At 46.0% G+C, this 15426-nt stretch overlaps 1 protein-coding gene across 5 annotated transcripts in view; it reads right to left on the reverse strand.

Annotated features, from left to right (window-relative positions):
• Positions 1-15426, reverse strand: part of CHID1 (chitinase domain containing 1) — a 670857-nt gene that overhangs the window by 608687 nt on the left and 46744 nt on the right. For 4 of the 5 annotated variants that reach the window (XM_077287836.1, XM_077287839.1, XM_077287840.1 and 1 more), the window contains exons 1-2: positions 9901-10027; positions 5673-5801 (exon numbers count right to left, since the gene is read on the reverse strand). In XM_077287836.1, the coding sequence (XP_077143951.1) occupies positions 5673-5783 (111 nt within the window). In that variant the 5' untranslated portion in view covers positions 5784-5801; positions 9901-10027. Of the gene's footprint in view, positions 1-5672; positions 5802-9900; positions 10028-15426 lie in introns of those variants that run through there. The other variant, XM_077287837.1, reaches the window with a different exon arrangement.

Below are 15426 nucleotides of genomic sequence, written 5' to 3' on the forward strand. Positions count from 1 at the left end.
TGGCAGTGCAAGGGTTAAATCAGTTCAGTTGATCTCCTGGAGGACTCCAACCTGGATTGTCTCAGCTGTTCAGTGTCGCCACTCCCCTCTTCTATATATGCTTGCCACTGGCAATTAGGAATTGCCATTGATAGTTCTTATTGTGTGGTTAGGAGTTGGAGGTGAAGTTCGTGTTTGGAGTAAGCAATTGGAGAGTTGTTCAGGAGATTGTTGCATAGAATTTGTGTGTTTATTCTCATCATTTCCTATTTGGTTTCACCTTCTTATACCTACCCAGTGTTCCACTCTGTTTGGCAAGTGTATTTTGTATGATTATAGTTTTCATTTATCCCTGTCCATCTGCCCTTGTTTGTCTGGTTAGTTTTATCCTATTCACTTCGGCCTCACACCTCCCTGGGTGGGTGAGGGAACAGAAAAAGGTTAATATAGGAGCTTAGGCCGGTTTCACATTTGCGTATCTGTGTTCAGCGCTTGATCCGCATAGAACCGCATGCGTCTTGCGTACCTATCTTTATCGTGGTGTACGCAGGGACATGCGTTTGCATCAGTTCGCATGCGGATGCGAGCGCATGCATCGTTTCACAGTGTGCGGCAGGGTCTGGTGAACACTAACATGTTGCATTTTTTGAGGCATCAATTATGCACAGTCATACGCATGCATTAATGCATTGCGTTGGCATCAAAGACCTTGCCCTGTCCTGGATTGCCTCATACCTTTCCGACCGCACATCAGCGTCTCCCACTCCCGCACTACCTCCTCATCCCGCCCTCTCTCTGTTGGAGTCCCTCAAGGCTCTGTCCTGGGGCGCCTACTTTTTTCCATCTATACCCTTGGCCTAGGACAACTCATAAAGTCCCATGGCTTCCAGTACCACCTGTATGCGAACGACACTCAGATCTACCTCTCTGGCCCAAATGTCACCTCTCTGCTTTCCAGAATCCCGGAGTGTCTGTCAGCCATATCCTACTTCTTCACCTCTCACTTCCTAAAACTCAATGTAGACAAAACCGAACTCATCATTATTTCCTCATCTCGCGTACCCCCCTACCTGATCTATCTATTACGATAAACGGCATCACATTGTCTCCCGCACCTGAAATCCGCTGCCTTGGGGTAACTCTCGACTCTGCCCTGTCCTTCAAACGGCACATCCAAAGTCTTGCCACCTCCTGTCGCCTCCAACTCAAAAATATTGCCAGAATCTGTCCCTTCCTCAGCCCACAATCTACCAAAACTCTTGTGCATGCCCCCATCATCTCGCATCGATTACTGCAACATCCTCCTCTGTGGCCTCCAAGCTAACTCTCTTGCACCGTTCCAGTCTGTCCTCAAATCTGCTGCCCGGCTAATCCACCTCTCTCCTCCTCTGCTTCTCCCCTCTGCAAATCCCTCCACTGGCTCCCAATTCCCCAACGAATCCAGTTCAAACTACTAACACTGATCTACAAAGCCATCCACAACCTGTCCCCTCTCTATATCTCTGAACTAATCTCCCAATATCTTCCCTCACGTAATCTCCGATCCTCCCAAGACCTCCTACTCTCCTCCACACTTATTCGTTCCTCACACAACCGCCTCCAAGATTTCTCCCGAATATCCCCTATCCTCTGAAATTCCACGCTTCAACATGTCCGATTATCCACCACCCCCCGGATCCTTCAGACGGAACCTGAAAACCCATCTCTTCAGGAAAGCCTACAGCCTGCAATAACCATTCTGTCGCCTCATCACCACCCGAGCTGCCGCCTCACCACCACCTGAGCTGCTGCACCCCCAACCTTCTGTCTCTTCCCCATTATCCCATAGAATGTAAGTCCGCAAGGACAGGGTCCTCTTCCCTCTGTACCAGTCTGTCATTGTAAATTTGTTTACTGGAAACGATATCTATAACTCTGTATGTAACCCCTTTCTCATGTACAGCACCATGGAATTAATGGTGCTACATAAATAATAATGGAGTGCGTAAAAAAAAACCATTACTGTATATGGAAACGCATTGGTACGCAAGGACATGCGTATGCATGCGTTTGATGTGCTTGCGTACTTCGGACTGCGCATGTCGAGGAACTGTTTTGAGACAAGCCCATTGAGACACACCCTCCCGGAAAAATTGAACGCATGCGCATAATCAATGCAAACGCATGCCAAAAATCATACAAATGCAAGCACACGCAGCGTTTTTTTTGCCGTCATGCGAAGGCTGATGCAGATAAAAAATGCTGCGTAATCATGCATTTTGGCATGTGTTTGTGCATGCAGATGATACACTGTGCACAGAAAAGCTAATGTGAACCTAGCCATAGCAAGGCACGCGACCCCGGTGTCTCCACCTTCAGGAGTAATCCGGGGACAGAGATAGACTAGAGTGCCTCAAGTTTGAGGGATTGAGTAGGCGCCCACAGTCCCAAGTCATTATGTGACAATTAGTATTCTGAATTTATGTATTTTAATATGTCTTAATAAAATTTATAGGTTACTAATTTTGGGAAACAAATCTTTCACTCAATTTAGTCTGAGCTGGTTCTCAGTGATTCATTTAATTTCATATTGTCCAGAATGATATGTAGTAAGAGATCGCGTGAGTATACTGCAAAACAGCACCGGACTGGAACTTAAATTCAGCTCTGGTGTTTGAAATCACTGAGGCCCATGCTGCCTCCATCCCCAGTTTGGGGTCTATATTATTAATATTACCCTGCCTGGAGAAAATGATTGCAAAGATCAATATAACTAATAATACTGCTATATAAGATCAAATTATACTTCTATGCCATGACTACATATTACCACATCATACTGACAGACAAATGCCATCATACTGATCAAACCTCTGAGTAAATTTTTTCGGCATGTACTAGTGCAGTCTGCTGAATCCTAATGGTGTGTAATATTATATACACCATTAGGATTCGGCTCTTCTTGCTTGTTCCAGCAGTTGTCATGTGATCACAAGTACATGATTTGCATACTTGTGGTCACGTGCCGACTAAAGTCTCAGCTGCTTCATTCAGTGTTCTATTCTAGCTGACAAGAACACAGAGCGATCATGTGACAACTGCTGGAGCCTGCAAGTGGACCCAAATCTTATCGGTGTGTAAATTACACACTGTTAGGATATGGCAGACCGCACCACTATTTGCTGAAAATTTGCTATGGGGTATACAACAGCTTTAATGATCAGTATGATGGCATTATTCTGTCACTATGTGCCGCTGACAATTTACTCACAGATGAATAACCCTTTTAACAAACAAATTATATTAACACCAATATTATAACAATATTGCAATATAATAGACAAATAATACCGCCAGTCTTTAACACATATCACCAGCATAAACAGTATCAATGATATGCAGTACTGATGGCCCCACAGCCCCCTACAGACCCATACAGCATGATGCCCCATTGCCCCCTACACATAGCAAGTTGGCCTTCACAGCATATACATAGTATGATAGCCCCCACAGCACAATCCTCCATATGATGTTCCACTTTATGACTCCATGATCATATTAAAATGATATACAGGGTGGGTCATTTATATGGATACACCTAAATAAAATAGGAATGGTTGGTGATATCAACTTCCTGTTTGTGGCACATTAGTATATGGAAGGGGGAAAACCTTTCAAGATGGCCATGCCGGCCATTTTGAAGTTGGCCATTTTGTATCCAACTTTATTTTTTCCAATGGGAAGAGGGTCATGTGACACATCAAACTTATTGAGAATTTCACAAGAAAAACAATGGTGTGCTTGGTTTTAACGTAACTTTTCCCAGAGTTTAGCCACAGAATGGAAAAGCACTAGCTACTATGATGTTCTCCCGCACTCAGAAGCACCGATTCCCCCCGAGCCTATAGTTCTGTGATTGATTCCCCTGAAGCAGCAGGGGTCCTGATCGGTGTCCTGAATTAGCCCCCATGTTCTCGCTTTAATCAATGATCTGCAGTTTTATGAAACATGAGAATGAACAGACTGTCTGCAGACCCCTCCTGCTTCCACACACAGCATAGCGCTCAGGACGCCATACATATGACTCTACAATGAAAAGATGGATGGGTGTTATTGTCGGCCCAGCTTTGGTCAGAGGTTGTCCACTAAGATGTCAGCAGAAGAGTCTTTCTATGTCTATGCACACAGAGAACCACTCTCCCTCTCTCTTTGTACAGTCTGACCTAAGTATAACACTCCAATAACTTATTTCTCATGTCTCTAACTTTGTTTCAGTGAGCGCAGAGATTCTGAACATTTATAAAAAAAAAATCATTTTTTTTTAATTTTAATATGTTACAATTTTTTTTATTTTTCAATCTTTGTACTGACTATAGATTTAGGTAAAAAGAAATTACACAATGGACATCTTTTAATTTTTAGACTGATGGGTCTGCAGGGAATTTCATTTTTAAGTACTGTCCTGCAAATCCAACATCAAAATAGAATCTTCAATGACAAATTCTTTCACTGCAGAATAGTCCAAATCTGCTGATAGATTTCTAGGGATCTGATATGAAGTCCACTTTAGGCTATGTTCACATGGCTAGTTACATCCACGAGTTGTGAATGTGACTGGCTCCATGTATCAGTGTCGGATGGGGGTGCCGAGGGCCCACCAGTAACCAAGTCCAAGGCCCCACTTTTCTGCTACATGTAAATGTGACATTATCCTCAATCACAAATGTATATAACGGGGTAGCTTAAATGAATGTTAAATGAATAAGATGCTGCCTTTGTCTGTACATAGTGATTCAAGTATAAAGTGCCAAGTGCTGCTCATATAAGAGGGTGGTGGCCCACCGGAGGATTCTACTGTTCTCCTGTGATCCAGTCCAAACCTGACCAGGGGTCCACCAGAAGATTCTCCTGTTCTCCTGTGGGCCAGTCCAAACCTGCATGTGATTGTCCGAAAACGCGGGACGCACCTAGCATTTACACACACTATTCTGTTCCTTAAATTGGACCAGACTAATGCATGCTGCAGACAGCACTCGGGTAACACATGGACAGCACATGGATGCCATCCATTTTTCTTTTCACTGGCCCATTGATTTGAATTAATGAATTCGATCTGTGACTCACTTTTGTTTTGCTTACATTCATTCCACAAAAAGAATATGGATGTGTGAACATCCTCCTAGACTATAATGATAGGGACGCTGGGCTGGGGAGGGCGACTGCAAGGTGCAACCCATGGGCCAGTGTTTTCCGTCCCTTCGGCTGTCTAGGCCCAGACAGGAACAGTCAGAGGGCTGGATGTGGCCTGCACCCTTGCACTTTGTCCCGGTCTGCCCAAAGTGGTTTGCCATAACCCCATAGAGTTCAGCAGCACAGAGTGTGACAGTCTGTATGTTAGAACAATCTATAAGTAACATTGAGGAACACCTTATAGCAGAGGCCCCCAACTACTGTCCAGTTATTGCAAAACTACAACTCCCAGCATGCCCTGAACACCTGCAGCTAGGAATGCTAGTTAGTCTGTGGTTATCCAGTAGTTGCAAAACTGAGAAACATTGCCTTACAACACACGAATATATCTTCTCATGGAAGTTTCCATCAGTCCACTGCAGCTTTATCGCTTCACTGTTCCACCATCACAATAACTTTGACTTTTTTTTTTTTTAAGTCTCAGTATGGTCCTTATGGGATTATCTATAGTACGGTTTTCTTACCTTTGCCTCGAGCGACTTGGAAGAAGCCTTCTTGGAGTCTGTCTTTGACAAAGTGGCATCAGCCAAGTGGTAAGCAACGGTCAACGCAAGCAGAGCACTCAGCAGCTTCATTGTTCCCACCGGACCTCGCTGCAAGAAGAATACGAGGACAGTGACACAGCAGATACAAAGCGGAGCCCTGATATTTTTTTTTGCTACTGAAGTGTGGGAGGGAGCCTAGCACAGCGCTGGAGGCAATGTCTGGCCATCTAGCCCTTCACTGCTACAAGCAGCGGCTGCTTCTATAAACAGCAATAGGATAGAAACTGGCACGGATCTGATCCACCATGTACAGGCAGCAACAACCTGAACTCATCCGCTGACCCAAGAGACACTGTTGGGAAAATGTGTATATAACGGCGACTGGAAAAATGAATTCTGTGTGCGACTAAACCCCTTCCTGAAGTGCGTGGGCAGGAAAATGAATAAATCTAGTGCCGGGGAAACATAGAGTGGACGCCAATAGCTAGCAATCTGGTTACTTTCCTCGCTTGTCTGTGGGCTGCATTAAAAGTCAGCGTTCACCCCAAATAATAGGTCATTTCCATCTTGTAATGCTAGGATATGTCATTACTTTATGATACGTGGGGGTCCGATCTCTGGGAACCCCATAGATCCTAAGACTTAAGAGGCCGCAGTGCTACTTCTACTCAGCGTCCCCACACATTTTTCCTGCAAATCGATCCTCCTAACCACCCAGTAGTTCAGGGACCCAAAACTGAATAGAGCTGCAGCAGGAGGCCACGAATACCCTTGAACGAAAAAATAAAAAAACGTGAAAGGGATTCAGTGATGAAGCAGCCTAGTGGCCCCTTCATTTTGAGAATTGGAAAGGGTCCCAAAAGTCATCATTAAATGATGGCGTATCCAAGCAATAGACCACCACTTACTGACATGAGAAGGTAGGGAGCTGCAAAACCATTATTATTGACTGTATCTGTGTATCTGCAGAAATACTCAAAGAGTAACCGTCATTTTAATCCCCCATTACATAAATCATAAGTACACATGAAAATAAGCAACTTTGTAATCTTATTAGAGAAAAATCGCTTCTTTCTCCTCCTGGAATGATCATTCATTCTAAGTTTATGGGTAAAATCTGTACTCCGTAAATACAGACTTTCCCAGTACTGAGATAGATGACAGTTAGTGCTTGTAAGACTCCATGGAGAGGGGAGGAGCTGGAGGCCGACACAGATATTCTACTGCACGTTCGCCTGAAACAATGGTTATAGTTCTGCAAAAACAACTTTATAGGCACCAACTGTCATCTCCTATCTCACGAATGGAAAATCTGTCTTCACTGTATACAGACTTTACCCAAGAATTAAGAATTTTGAATGTGAATGATCAGTCCAGGAGGATAAAGAAGCAGATTTCTCTGATAAGATAGATTACATAGGTTCTTAATTTCATGTGCACTGCTGATTTATAAAATAAAGAAGGGGACGGTGACTAACTTCTATGGGTGATTTTTTATGACCAGATGCTTCTAATGAGACGAATTCTTAAATCATTGTGTGTCGAAAAGTTATGCAACTTTCTAACATTTAGGCTTCAGTTCATCAAGACTAACTTTTATCATGCAGGGGTTGATGGGAGAAGGCGCCTGAACACTTCTAACGAATCAGGTGAGGCTAGAAGGGGTTGGCCCCATTAATATAATAAAGCTAGCATGGTGGCGCAGTGGTTAGCACAGCAGCCTTGCAGCGCTGGAGTCCTGGGTTCTAATCCCACCAAGGACAACATCTGCAAAGAGTTTGTATGTTCTCCCCGTGTTTGCGTTGGGTTTCCTCCCACATTCCAAAGCCATACTGATAGGGAATTTAGATTGTGAGCTCCATCGGAGACAGTGATGATAATGTGTGCAAACTGTAAAGCGCTGCAGAATATGTTAGCGCTATATAAAAATAAAGATTATTATTATTATTACTCAACTCCCGTGCCAGCGCTGTTCCTGCGGTGGCAGCACTCGCGGTCCCAGGGCTCTCGTGCGGTGTTGGCATCATGGTCTCTGCCTTCTGTCAAATGAACATGAAGAGGAAGTCAGATCAGCCACAGCCCGGAGCTCCTCTTCATGTTCGATGGCAGAGACAGTGACAATGGTGCAGATTGGGCATAGGGAGACACGTGTCACGCAACCGCACGAGAGCCCTGGACTGCGAGTGCCGACACCGCAGGAAGGTGCTGGCACGGGAGGCGAGTATCGGCTTTTTTTGTCTTTTATTTTATCTGGGCCAAGCGTGGGAAATGAGAAGGGGTTGTCCTAGTAGCAGACAACTCCTTTAAAGTGGTGTGCGCCTCACAACAAATCTTACTCCAGTCAGTGACTACAGTAAGATTTGTGGCATCAGGAAAGAGGCTGCTCATCATGAATTTGAAGCCTCGTATCAAGCAAAAATGTAGCAACTTTTTAAACATTTTTACGCCAGAATATCGGTTCGATACACATCTCAGGTCCCATTTTCTGTTATGGGCTCAGGAACTGAGCCTGCATCTCTGTCGGCATATGGGGTTAGACTACATTCAACAATGAAGGAACCCTTTAGCGGTTTTTGAAGCTAAAAACACTGGCAAAATCCTCAAAACGACACCCCGGCATCCTTGGAGGATTCCCATTGACTCAAGTGTAGAGCGTCTTCAGAACAAAGACCGTGAAAACAATAGTCAGGTCACTGCTTTATTGTTTTTGCACATACCGGCCGTTGGTCCCCTGACCCAAGCTCACAAGTGTCATAGGCATATATGAAGCTGTTGAGTTCCTTGGAGACTGACCACCGCTGCTAGACAGCAGAGCAACCACAGTGCTTACTAGCTCTTTTCTATTGCGCTTGTAAGTAGATAGGAGCAAACTTGAGCTTAAAACTTTGGGATTTGTTCACACGTTGCGTTTTTTTAATGCAAATTTTAAGCCGCTTTTTACAGTACCAGCAAAAGCTATGAGATTTTAGGACTCTTGTGCACACATGTTGTTTTTTTATTTCCTGACAATAGGAAAACTACAGCATGTTACTTCTTTCAGCGTTTTTTTTCACCCATAAAAAGCGATGAGTAAGTGCAAAAATGCAGCAAATAATGGTTGTGTGAACAGATCCAAGTGGCCGGTGTGCTGTTAAAAACAAACAGCACACAGATCAGAAAAGCGGATGTGTGAATGTAGCCTAATGAGTACGGACAGCTTCGGAATAAGCTAGCCGGGGCAGCAAAAATGCTTTTCTGTTTGTTAAAAGGGATTGTCCAACTTTGGAGAATTGATTTTACTTAAAGGGGTTGTCCATAGTGATGAGCGTATTACACAAGTATCTTGTTCACGCTTGGATATGTTCGAGTCCCCGCGGCTGCATGTGTTGTGGCAGATCGTTCTCGCATGTGTTGCGGCTGTCTATCTGTTTGCTAGGCAATCAACAGGAATCCAGGGCTGCGGCTGCTCGCCGACTTCCTCTTGCTGTATGATTTGTCCAAAGGTGGAGACATAGACTGGTCCCAGGCTCACGTGTCAGAACAACCGTATGTGAGCGCTGGGAAGGAGACACTGCTGGAATGCCACCGGCACAGGAGGGGAGTGTAGGTGTTTTCACTTTAACAGGATAAACATTCAGATTAAGAAGGGATTGTGCTGGTAGTGGACAACCCCTTTAAATGCTTGTATTTGGGGCTAAAAATGATTTATGCAAGTTGGGTTTCATTACAAACTGTGCATAGTTTGCGTTCTATCCTTAACAAGTAAACTGATTATCCATCGGGGAGCTCGTTTCTGAGGGGACAGCTTGTAACTCTGTTACCCAGGTTTTTCTGACCTCTCAGCCGATTTACGACCACATCAAAGTTCAATGTGCAGAGAAACAGAAAGCCTGTAAAAGCCAAACGGTGAAAAACTCGTAGTGGGACCCAATGGCAAAAATAATTTTTGGCTTAAAATCCTCCATGTAAGTAAGAAAACTAAAATGTGGTGAACAACCCCTTTAATTCAAAATCCTTCAACTATACATTAAAGGGAGGTTCCCAGCATGCACCAGCTCCATGTGATAACTGCTGTGCAGGACAATGACAGAATACAGAAGTCCGTATACAGGGCAGCCACTCTACTAATGCACGGCATTCACCGGTACCGGCTGTCAGGCAATGAGACCGGAGGAAACACCCACAACTTTCCATGTGTCAGCCACAGCGGCGCTTCCGTCATACTGACCTGACTCACTCAGGACGTCGCTGTCAGCTTCTAATAAAGTTTCAGTGACAAAAAAAATAACTTCCGCCCTCACAGCGCAGACATCACACTGAGGGCAGTGAGGTGCGTGACGTAAAGAGGCGCGGCCAGCATGTGACCGGATTGGCCGTGTCACGTCACATGACTGCCTTGCGTATTATTGATTGGTGGTTGCTAATTATAGCAGGTGCATGGGCATTTTCCAGCTTCTCTGCTCAGTGACTGCAGACGATACATGTGTATGCACAGGGTGTGCGGTGTATGCGCTGTAGGGCGCTTCTAGTGCTCTGCGCAGTGTTTTAGTATTGATCCTGTTGTATTGCTTTTATTGATTAGATTTTCTGCAGTGCATTAACCATTTCTTGTCACAGACAGTTTTTATATTTGTGCCTTAGGTTTTTTCTTCCCTTCTTGCTAGAGACCACTATAATTATTTTCCAGCACAATAACCACAAAACAACACTTATGGCATTTTGATTGGACTTTTACAGACACACGGGACACAACAATTATGAATATGCATTTTTTTTATTTAATATATGTTTATTTTTCTAGTTTACAGGCCATTTGGCCTCTGTGAACGCTTTTTTTGGGTCCAGCTGACGTATTTTTTCAGACCATTTTGATTTGTTTTTATTACATTTTTTTAGGGAGATGTGGCAACTGTTATCGACAGTTCTAGTGTCTAGATATATTTTTTTCTCTTTATGGCATTTATCATATGATTTAATTCATTTTATAGTTTGACAGATCAGACTATTACAGAATTAGATGCACTAAATATGTTCATTTTTTAATTTCTATTTTTAAACAGTGATTTAATATAATAATATTTATATAGCGCCAAAATATTCCGCAGCGCTTTATAGTTTAACAGTTTCAAACATAAGTCATAAGTAACAACATTAACAATACAGTAATAAAGCAAAATAAGACGACCCTGCTCGTGAGAGCTTACAATCTACAATGAGGTGGGGAGATACAAAGTTCAGGTGTGTATTTACAATGATGTATTTACAATGATGGTCCAGCCATCTTCAGGGGGTGGGGGGTAGGTGAGATAGTGAATGGGCTACACACACACAAACATAAAATGACTTTGATTAGTGAACGTGATAGGCCGCTCTGAACAAATGTGTTTTGAGGGAGCGCCTAATACTATGCAAATTGTGGATGGTCCTAATATCTTGGGGTAGAGCATTCCAGAGGATTGGCGCAGCACGGGAGAAGTCTTGGAGTCGGGAGTGGGAGGTACGGATTAGTGCAGAGGTTAGTCGAAAGTCGTTTGCAGAGCGCAGAGGTCGGATAGGCTGATAGACAGAAATAAGGGAGGAGATGTAAGGGGGTGCCGCACTGTGGAGAGCTTTGTGGGTGAGAACAGGTACTTTGAATTGGATTCTATAATGAATGGGCAGCCAGTGTAACGACTGGCGAAGAGCGGACACGTCCGAGTAACAATTAGCCAGATTGACGACCCTAGCTGCTGAATTAAGGATAGACTGGAGAGGGGAAAATCGCGTGAGGGGGAGGCCAATTAATAGAGCATTACAGTAATCCAGGCGGGAATGGATCAGGGCGACAGTGAGGGTTTTTGTTGTCTCCATGATAAGAAAAGGGCGGATTCTAGAGATGTTCTCTAGGTGTAAGCGGCACGAGCGGGCAAGAGATTGTATATGGGATGTGAAGGAGAGATCGGAGTCAAACGGAAGACTCAGACAGCGAACCTGCTGCCAGGGTGTTATTATGGTGCCACCCACGGAGAGGGAAATGTCAGATTTAGGGAGGTTAGTAGATGGCGGGAGCAGAAGTAGTTCAGTTTTGGAAAGGTTGAGTTTTGGATAGAGAGCGGACATGATATTGGAGACTGCGGACAGACAGTCAGTGGCGTTCTGTAGTACAGCGGGGGTAAGGTCAGGGGATGACGTGTATAGTTGTGTGTCATCAGCATAAAGATGGTACTGAAAGCCAAATCTGCTGATGGTCTGTCCAATTGGGGCTGTGTAGAGGGAGAAGAGAAGGGGGCCAAGGACTGAGCCCAGAGGTATCCCAACAGTGAGAGGAAGAGGAGACGAAGTGGAACCAGTGAACAGAACACTGAAGGAGCGGTCAGAAAGATAGGAGGAGAACCAGGAGAGAGCAGAGTCCTTAATGCCTAGTGACTGGAGCCTAGAGAGTAGGAGATGGTGGTCAACAGTGTCGAAAGCTGCAGAAAGGTCGAGAAGAATAAGCAGGGAGTGGTCACCATTACATTTTGCTGTAAAAAGGTCTTTAAATATTTTTAAAAAAAAAATTCCCTTTTTTATTTAATTTTTAGTTCCCTTAATGGGGTTGTCCAGTGCAAGTGAATTGAGCGAGACCAAGACACGTCTACTCAGAATGTGGCCGGAAGAATGCAAATAACATACTTGCGGTCACTTCACTGCCCGCTCCCCAGGACTGGAGAATCCTGACCGTGCATACGTAAGAATTCACAAATCTACAGTCTTAGGCCGGTTTCACACGTCAGTGGCTCCGGTACGTGAGGTGACAGTTTCCTCACGTACCGGAGACACTGACACACGTAGACCCATAAAAATCAATGCATCTGTTCAGATGTCATTGATTTTTTGCGGACCGTGTCTCCGTGTGCCAAACACGGAGACATGTCAGTGTTCGTGGGAGCGCACGTTTTACACGGACCCAATAGAGTCAATGGGTCCGCGTAAAACACGGACCTCACACGGACATTCTCCGTCTGGGGTCCGTGTGCGTGCAGGAGACAGCGCTACAGTAAGCGCTGTCCCCCCCACATGGTGCTGAAGCCGGTATTCATATCTTCCCTGCAGCAGCGTTTGCTGTAGAGAAAATATGAAGAATAGTGTTAAAAATAAAGATTTAGGTGTCCGCCGCCCTCCCACCCCCTGTGCGCCCCCCCGCTGGTCAGAAAATACTCACCCGCTCCCTCGCTCCTTCCTGGTCTGGCCGCGCCTCCTACTGTATGCGGTCACGTGGGGCCGATCATTTACAATCATGAATAGTCGGCTCCGCCCCTATGGGAGGTGGAGCCACATATTCATGACTGTAAATGATCGGCCCCACGTGACCGCATGCAGGAGAAGCCGCGGCCAGACCAGGAAGCAGCGAGGGAGCGGGTAAGTATTTTCTGACCAGCGGGGGGGCGCACAGGGGGTGGGGGGGCGGCGGACACATGGATCTTTATTTTAAACACTATTCTTCATATTTTCTCTGCAGCAAACGCTGCTGCAGGGAAGATATGAATCGCAGCTTCAGCACCATGCAGAGTGGGTACCACACGCTCCGTGTGGTACCCACTCGCCATACGGGCGGCACACGTGTGACGCATGTATGGCCTCCGTGAGTTCCCAGGCACACGGACACGGATAACTCCCGTACCGATTTATTCCGGTACCGGAATTATCTGGACGTGTGGGACAGCCCTCAGGGTATGTTTCCACGATCAGGAAACGCTGCGTGTTTGACGCTGCGCAGAGCCGCAGCGTCAAACACGCAGCGTCCAGATGTTACAGCATAGTGGAGGGGATTTTATCAAATCCCGTCTCCACTATGCGTGGTAACACGCACCCGACGGCCCTGCGATTCTGGACATGCAGCGCGTCTTTTAAGATCGCAGCATGTCCATATACCTTGCGGCGCCACTGCGCCGCCGCAAGGTAAATCACAGGGCCCTATGTGTGGGGTGCGATCAGGGGCGGATTATAAGAGGGTCAATCTGGGCGTTAGCCCAGGGCCCAGTGGTGTGGGGGGGCCCTGGGCTACCGCACAGATTGCCTGCCGGCTGCCGCCATCAGGGCATTACTGCATGTGCCCCTGTCAGACTGGCGTATCATTTATGGGCCCTGATCCGGTGGGCAGAGAGAGGGGGCCCGCATCGGGCCCCGTCTCATCTGCTCACCGGGCCCCTACCGGCGCTGCGGCGGTTTCCTATTGACGTGCGGTCGCACGCCCGCACGTCAATAGTTAACAACAACCGCCAGCCAATTGGAGGCTGGCAGCTGAAGTCAGCCGCAGGCGCAGCACACACGTCGCCGGGGTCTGACGTAATTGTCAGTCGCCGGCGAGTCCACGCTGCTGGAGGGAGCTCACCGCCTGGAGCGCTGGTCAGGTGAGGAGAACTCGTTTTTTTGGGTTTTTTTGCGAACGGCAATCCGGGGAGCCCGGGGCAATATGCTGGAGACACTGGGGGCAATGCTGGAGACACTGGGGGCAATGCTGGAGGACACACTGGGGCAGATGATTGCTGGAGACACTGGAGCAGATTGCTTGACACTGGAAGAAAAATGGAGGGCACCACCCACAGTATATCATAAGATAGAGGGCAATCAACCCAACGTGTGTCAAATAATACACTGAAGAAGACAAAGAGAAAAGAGACAACACCAATTGGGGAACATCCTAAATATAAATGTCACATGTAAGAGATCAAAAAGGTAGAAAAATATATTTTATTTGAGTCCAAAACACACAAAAACTAGAATAAAACCATTTAAAAACAATATAACAACATACCCCAGTAAGAGGTAGAGCCCCCCTGGACCCACACATACACAGTTGGTAGTAATATCGTATCAACAAGATGGTAATGGATAACAAGGCTATATGGATGCTGGAAAAACAGGCCACATGTAATGAGCTATAAAACAGCTTCAATTAAGGGCACATGATACCGGGTCTATAAATGTAGAAATACCAACATACAGGTTAAATGCACTGATACAAAGCAACAGCAAATCCTAGTAAAATACTAGACAATAGGAAGACCAGCCGGATTTTTCCTCCCTATAGTAACCATGTAGTGGCATGCCCAAAAATAAATCAAAGTAAATGCAGTAGAAAAGCTCAGAGGAGAAATACAGCTATCGACCCCATGGAAAAATTACCCATGTAAGGAAAGACCGCCTGAGGAGCCTGTCCCAAAGCTGTGTATGTGTGAAAGGAGAAAAAGGGACCAGGGGGGGGTTAACGACCCAACGCGTGTCGCCACAGGAGTGGCTTCATCAGGGGTGAGAGTAGAAGACTCAAACGGTGCTTTATATACAAAATACACAAGTAGCCTAAATACATACAGCTGGAGAAGCACAAAGCATGCATGTAGACAGGAGACGCCATACCTGGAGGGAGTCCGGGGAACAGGACGCCGGGTATACCAAAATGGACGGCGCTAGCTGAATGCGCATGCCCCAACAACAAGGACCCGGAACTCTGCTTCAGGAAAATGGCCGCCGCGATCTCCATCTGCGCACGCGCGGCATCCCGCGGCCATTTTCCTGAAGCCGCGGGCAGCAGAGCGCTCCATCTGCGCACGCGCGGCCACCGATCACCAGGGGAATAGCGCAGATCGCGCTCTTTTTCCACACCTATGAAGTGGATTCGGGCCTTGGGCATGCGCAAACCACTACGCCACCAACGGAAAAATAAGAAAGATCTGGGGGAAGGAACAGCGATGTCACCACACCCATTTGACCAGACCAGCCTGATTGACAGGCGAAA

This window comes from Ranitomeya variabilis, chromosome 2 (assembly GCF_051348905.1).
Source record: "Ranitomeya variabilis isolate aRanVar5 chromosome 2, aRanVar5.hap1, whole genome shotgun sequence".
In the NCBI taxonomy this organism is placed as follows: domain Eukaryota; kingdom Metazoa; phylum Chordata; class Amphibia; order Anura; family Dendrobatidae; genus Ranitomeya; species Ranitomeya variabilis.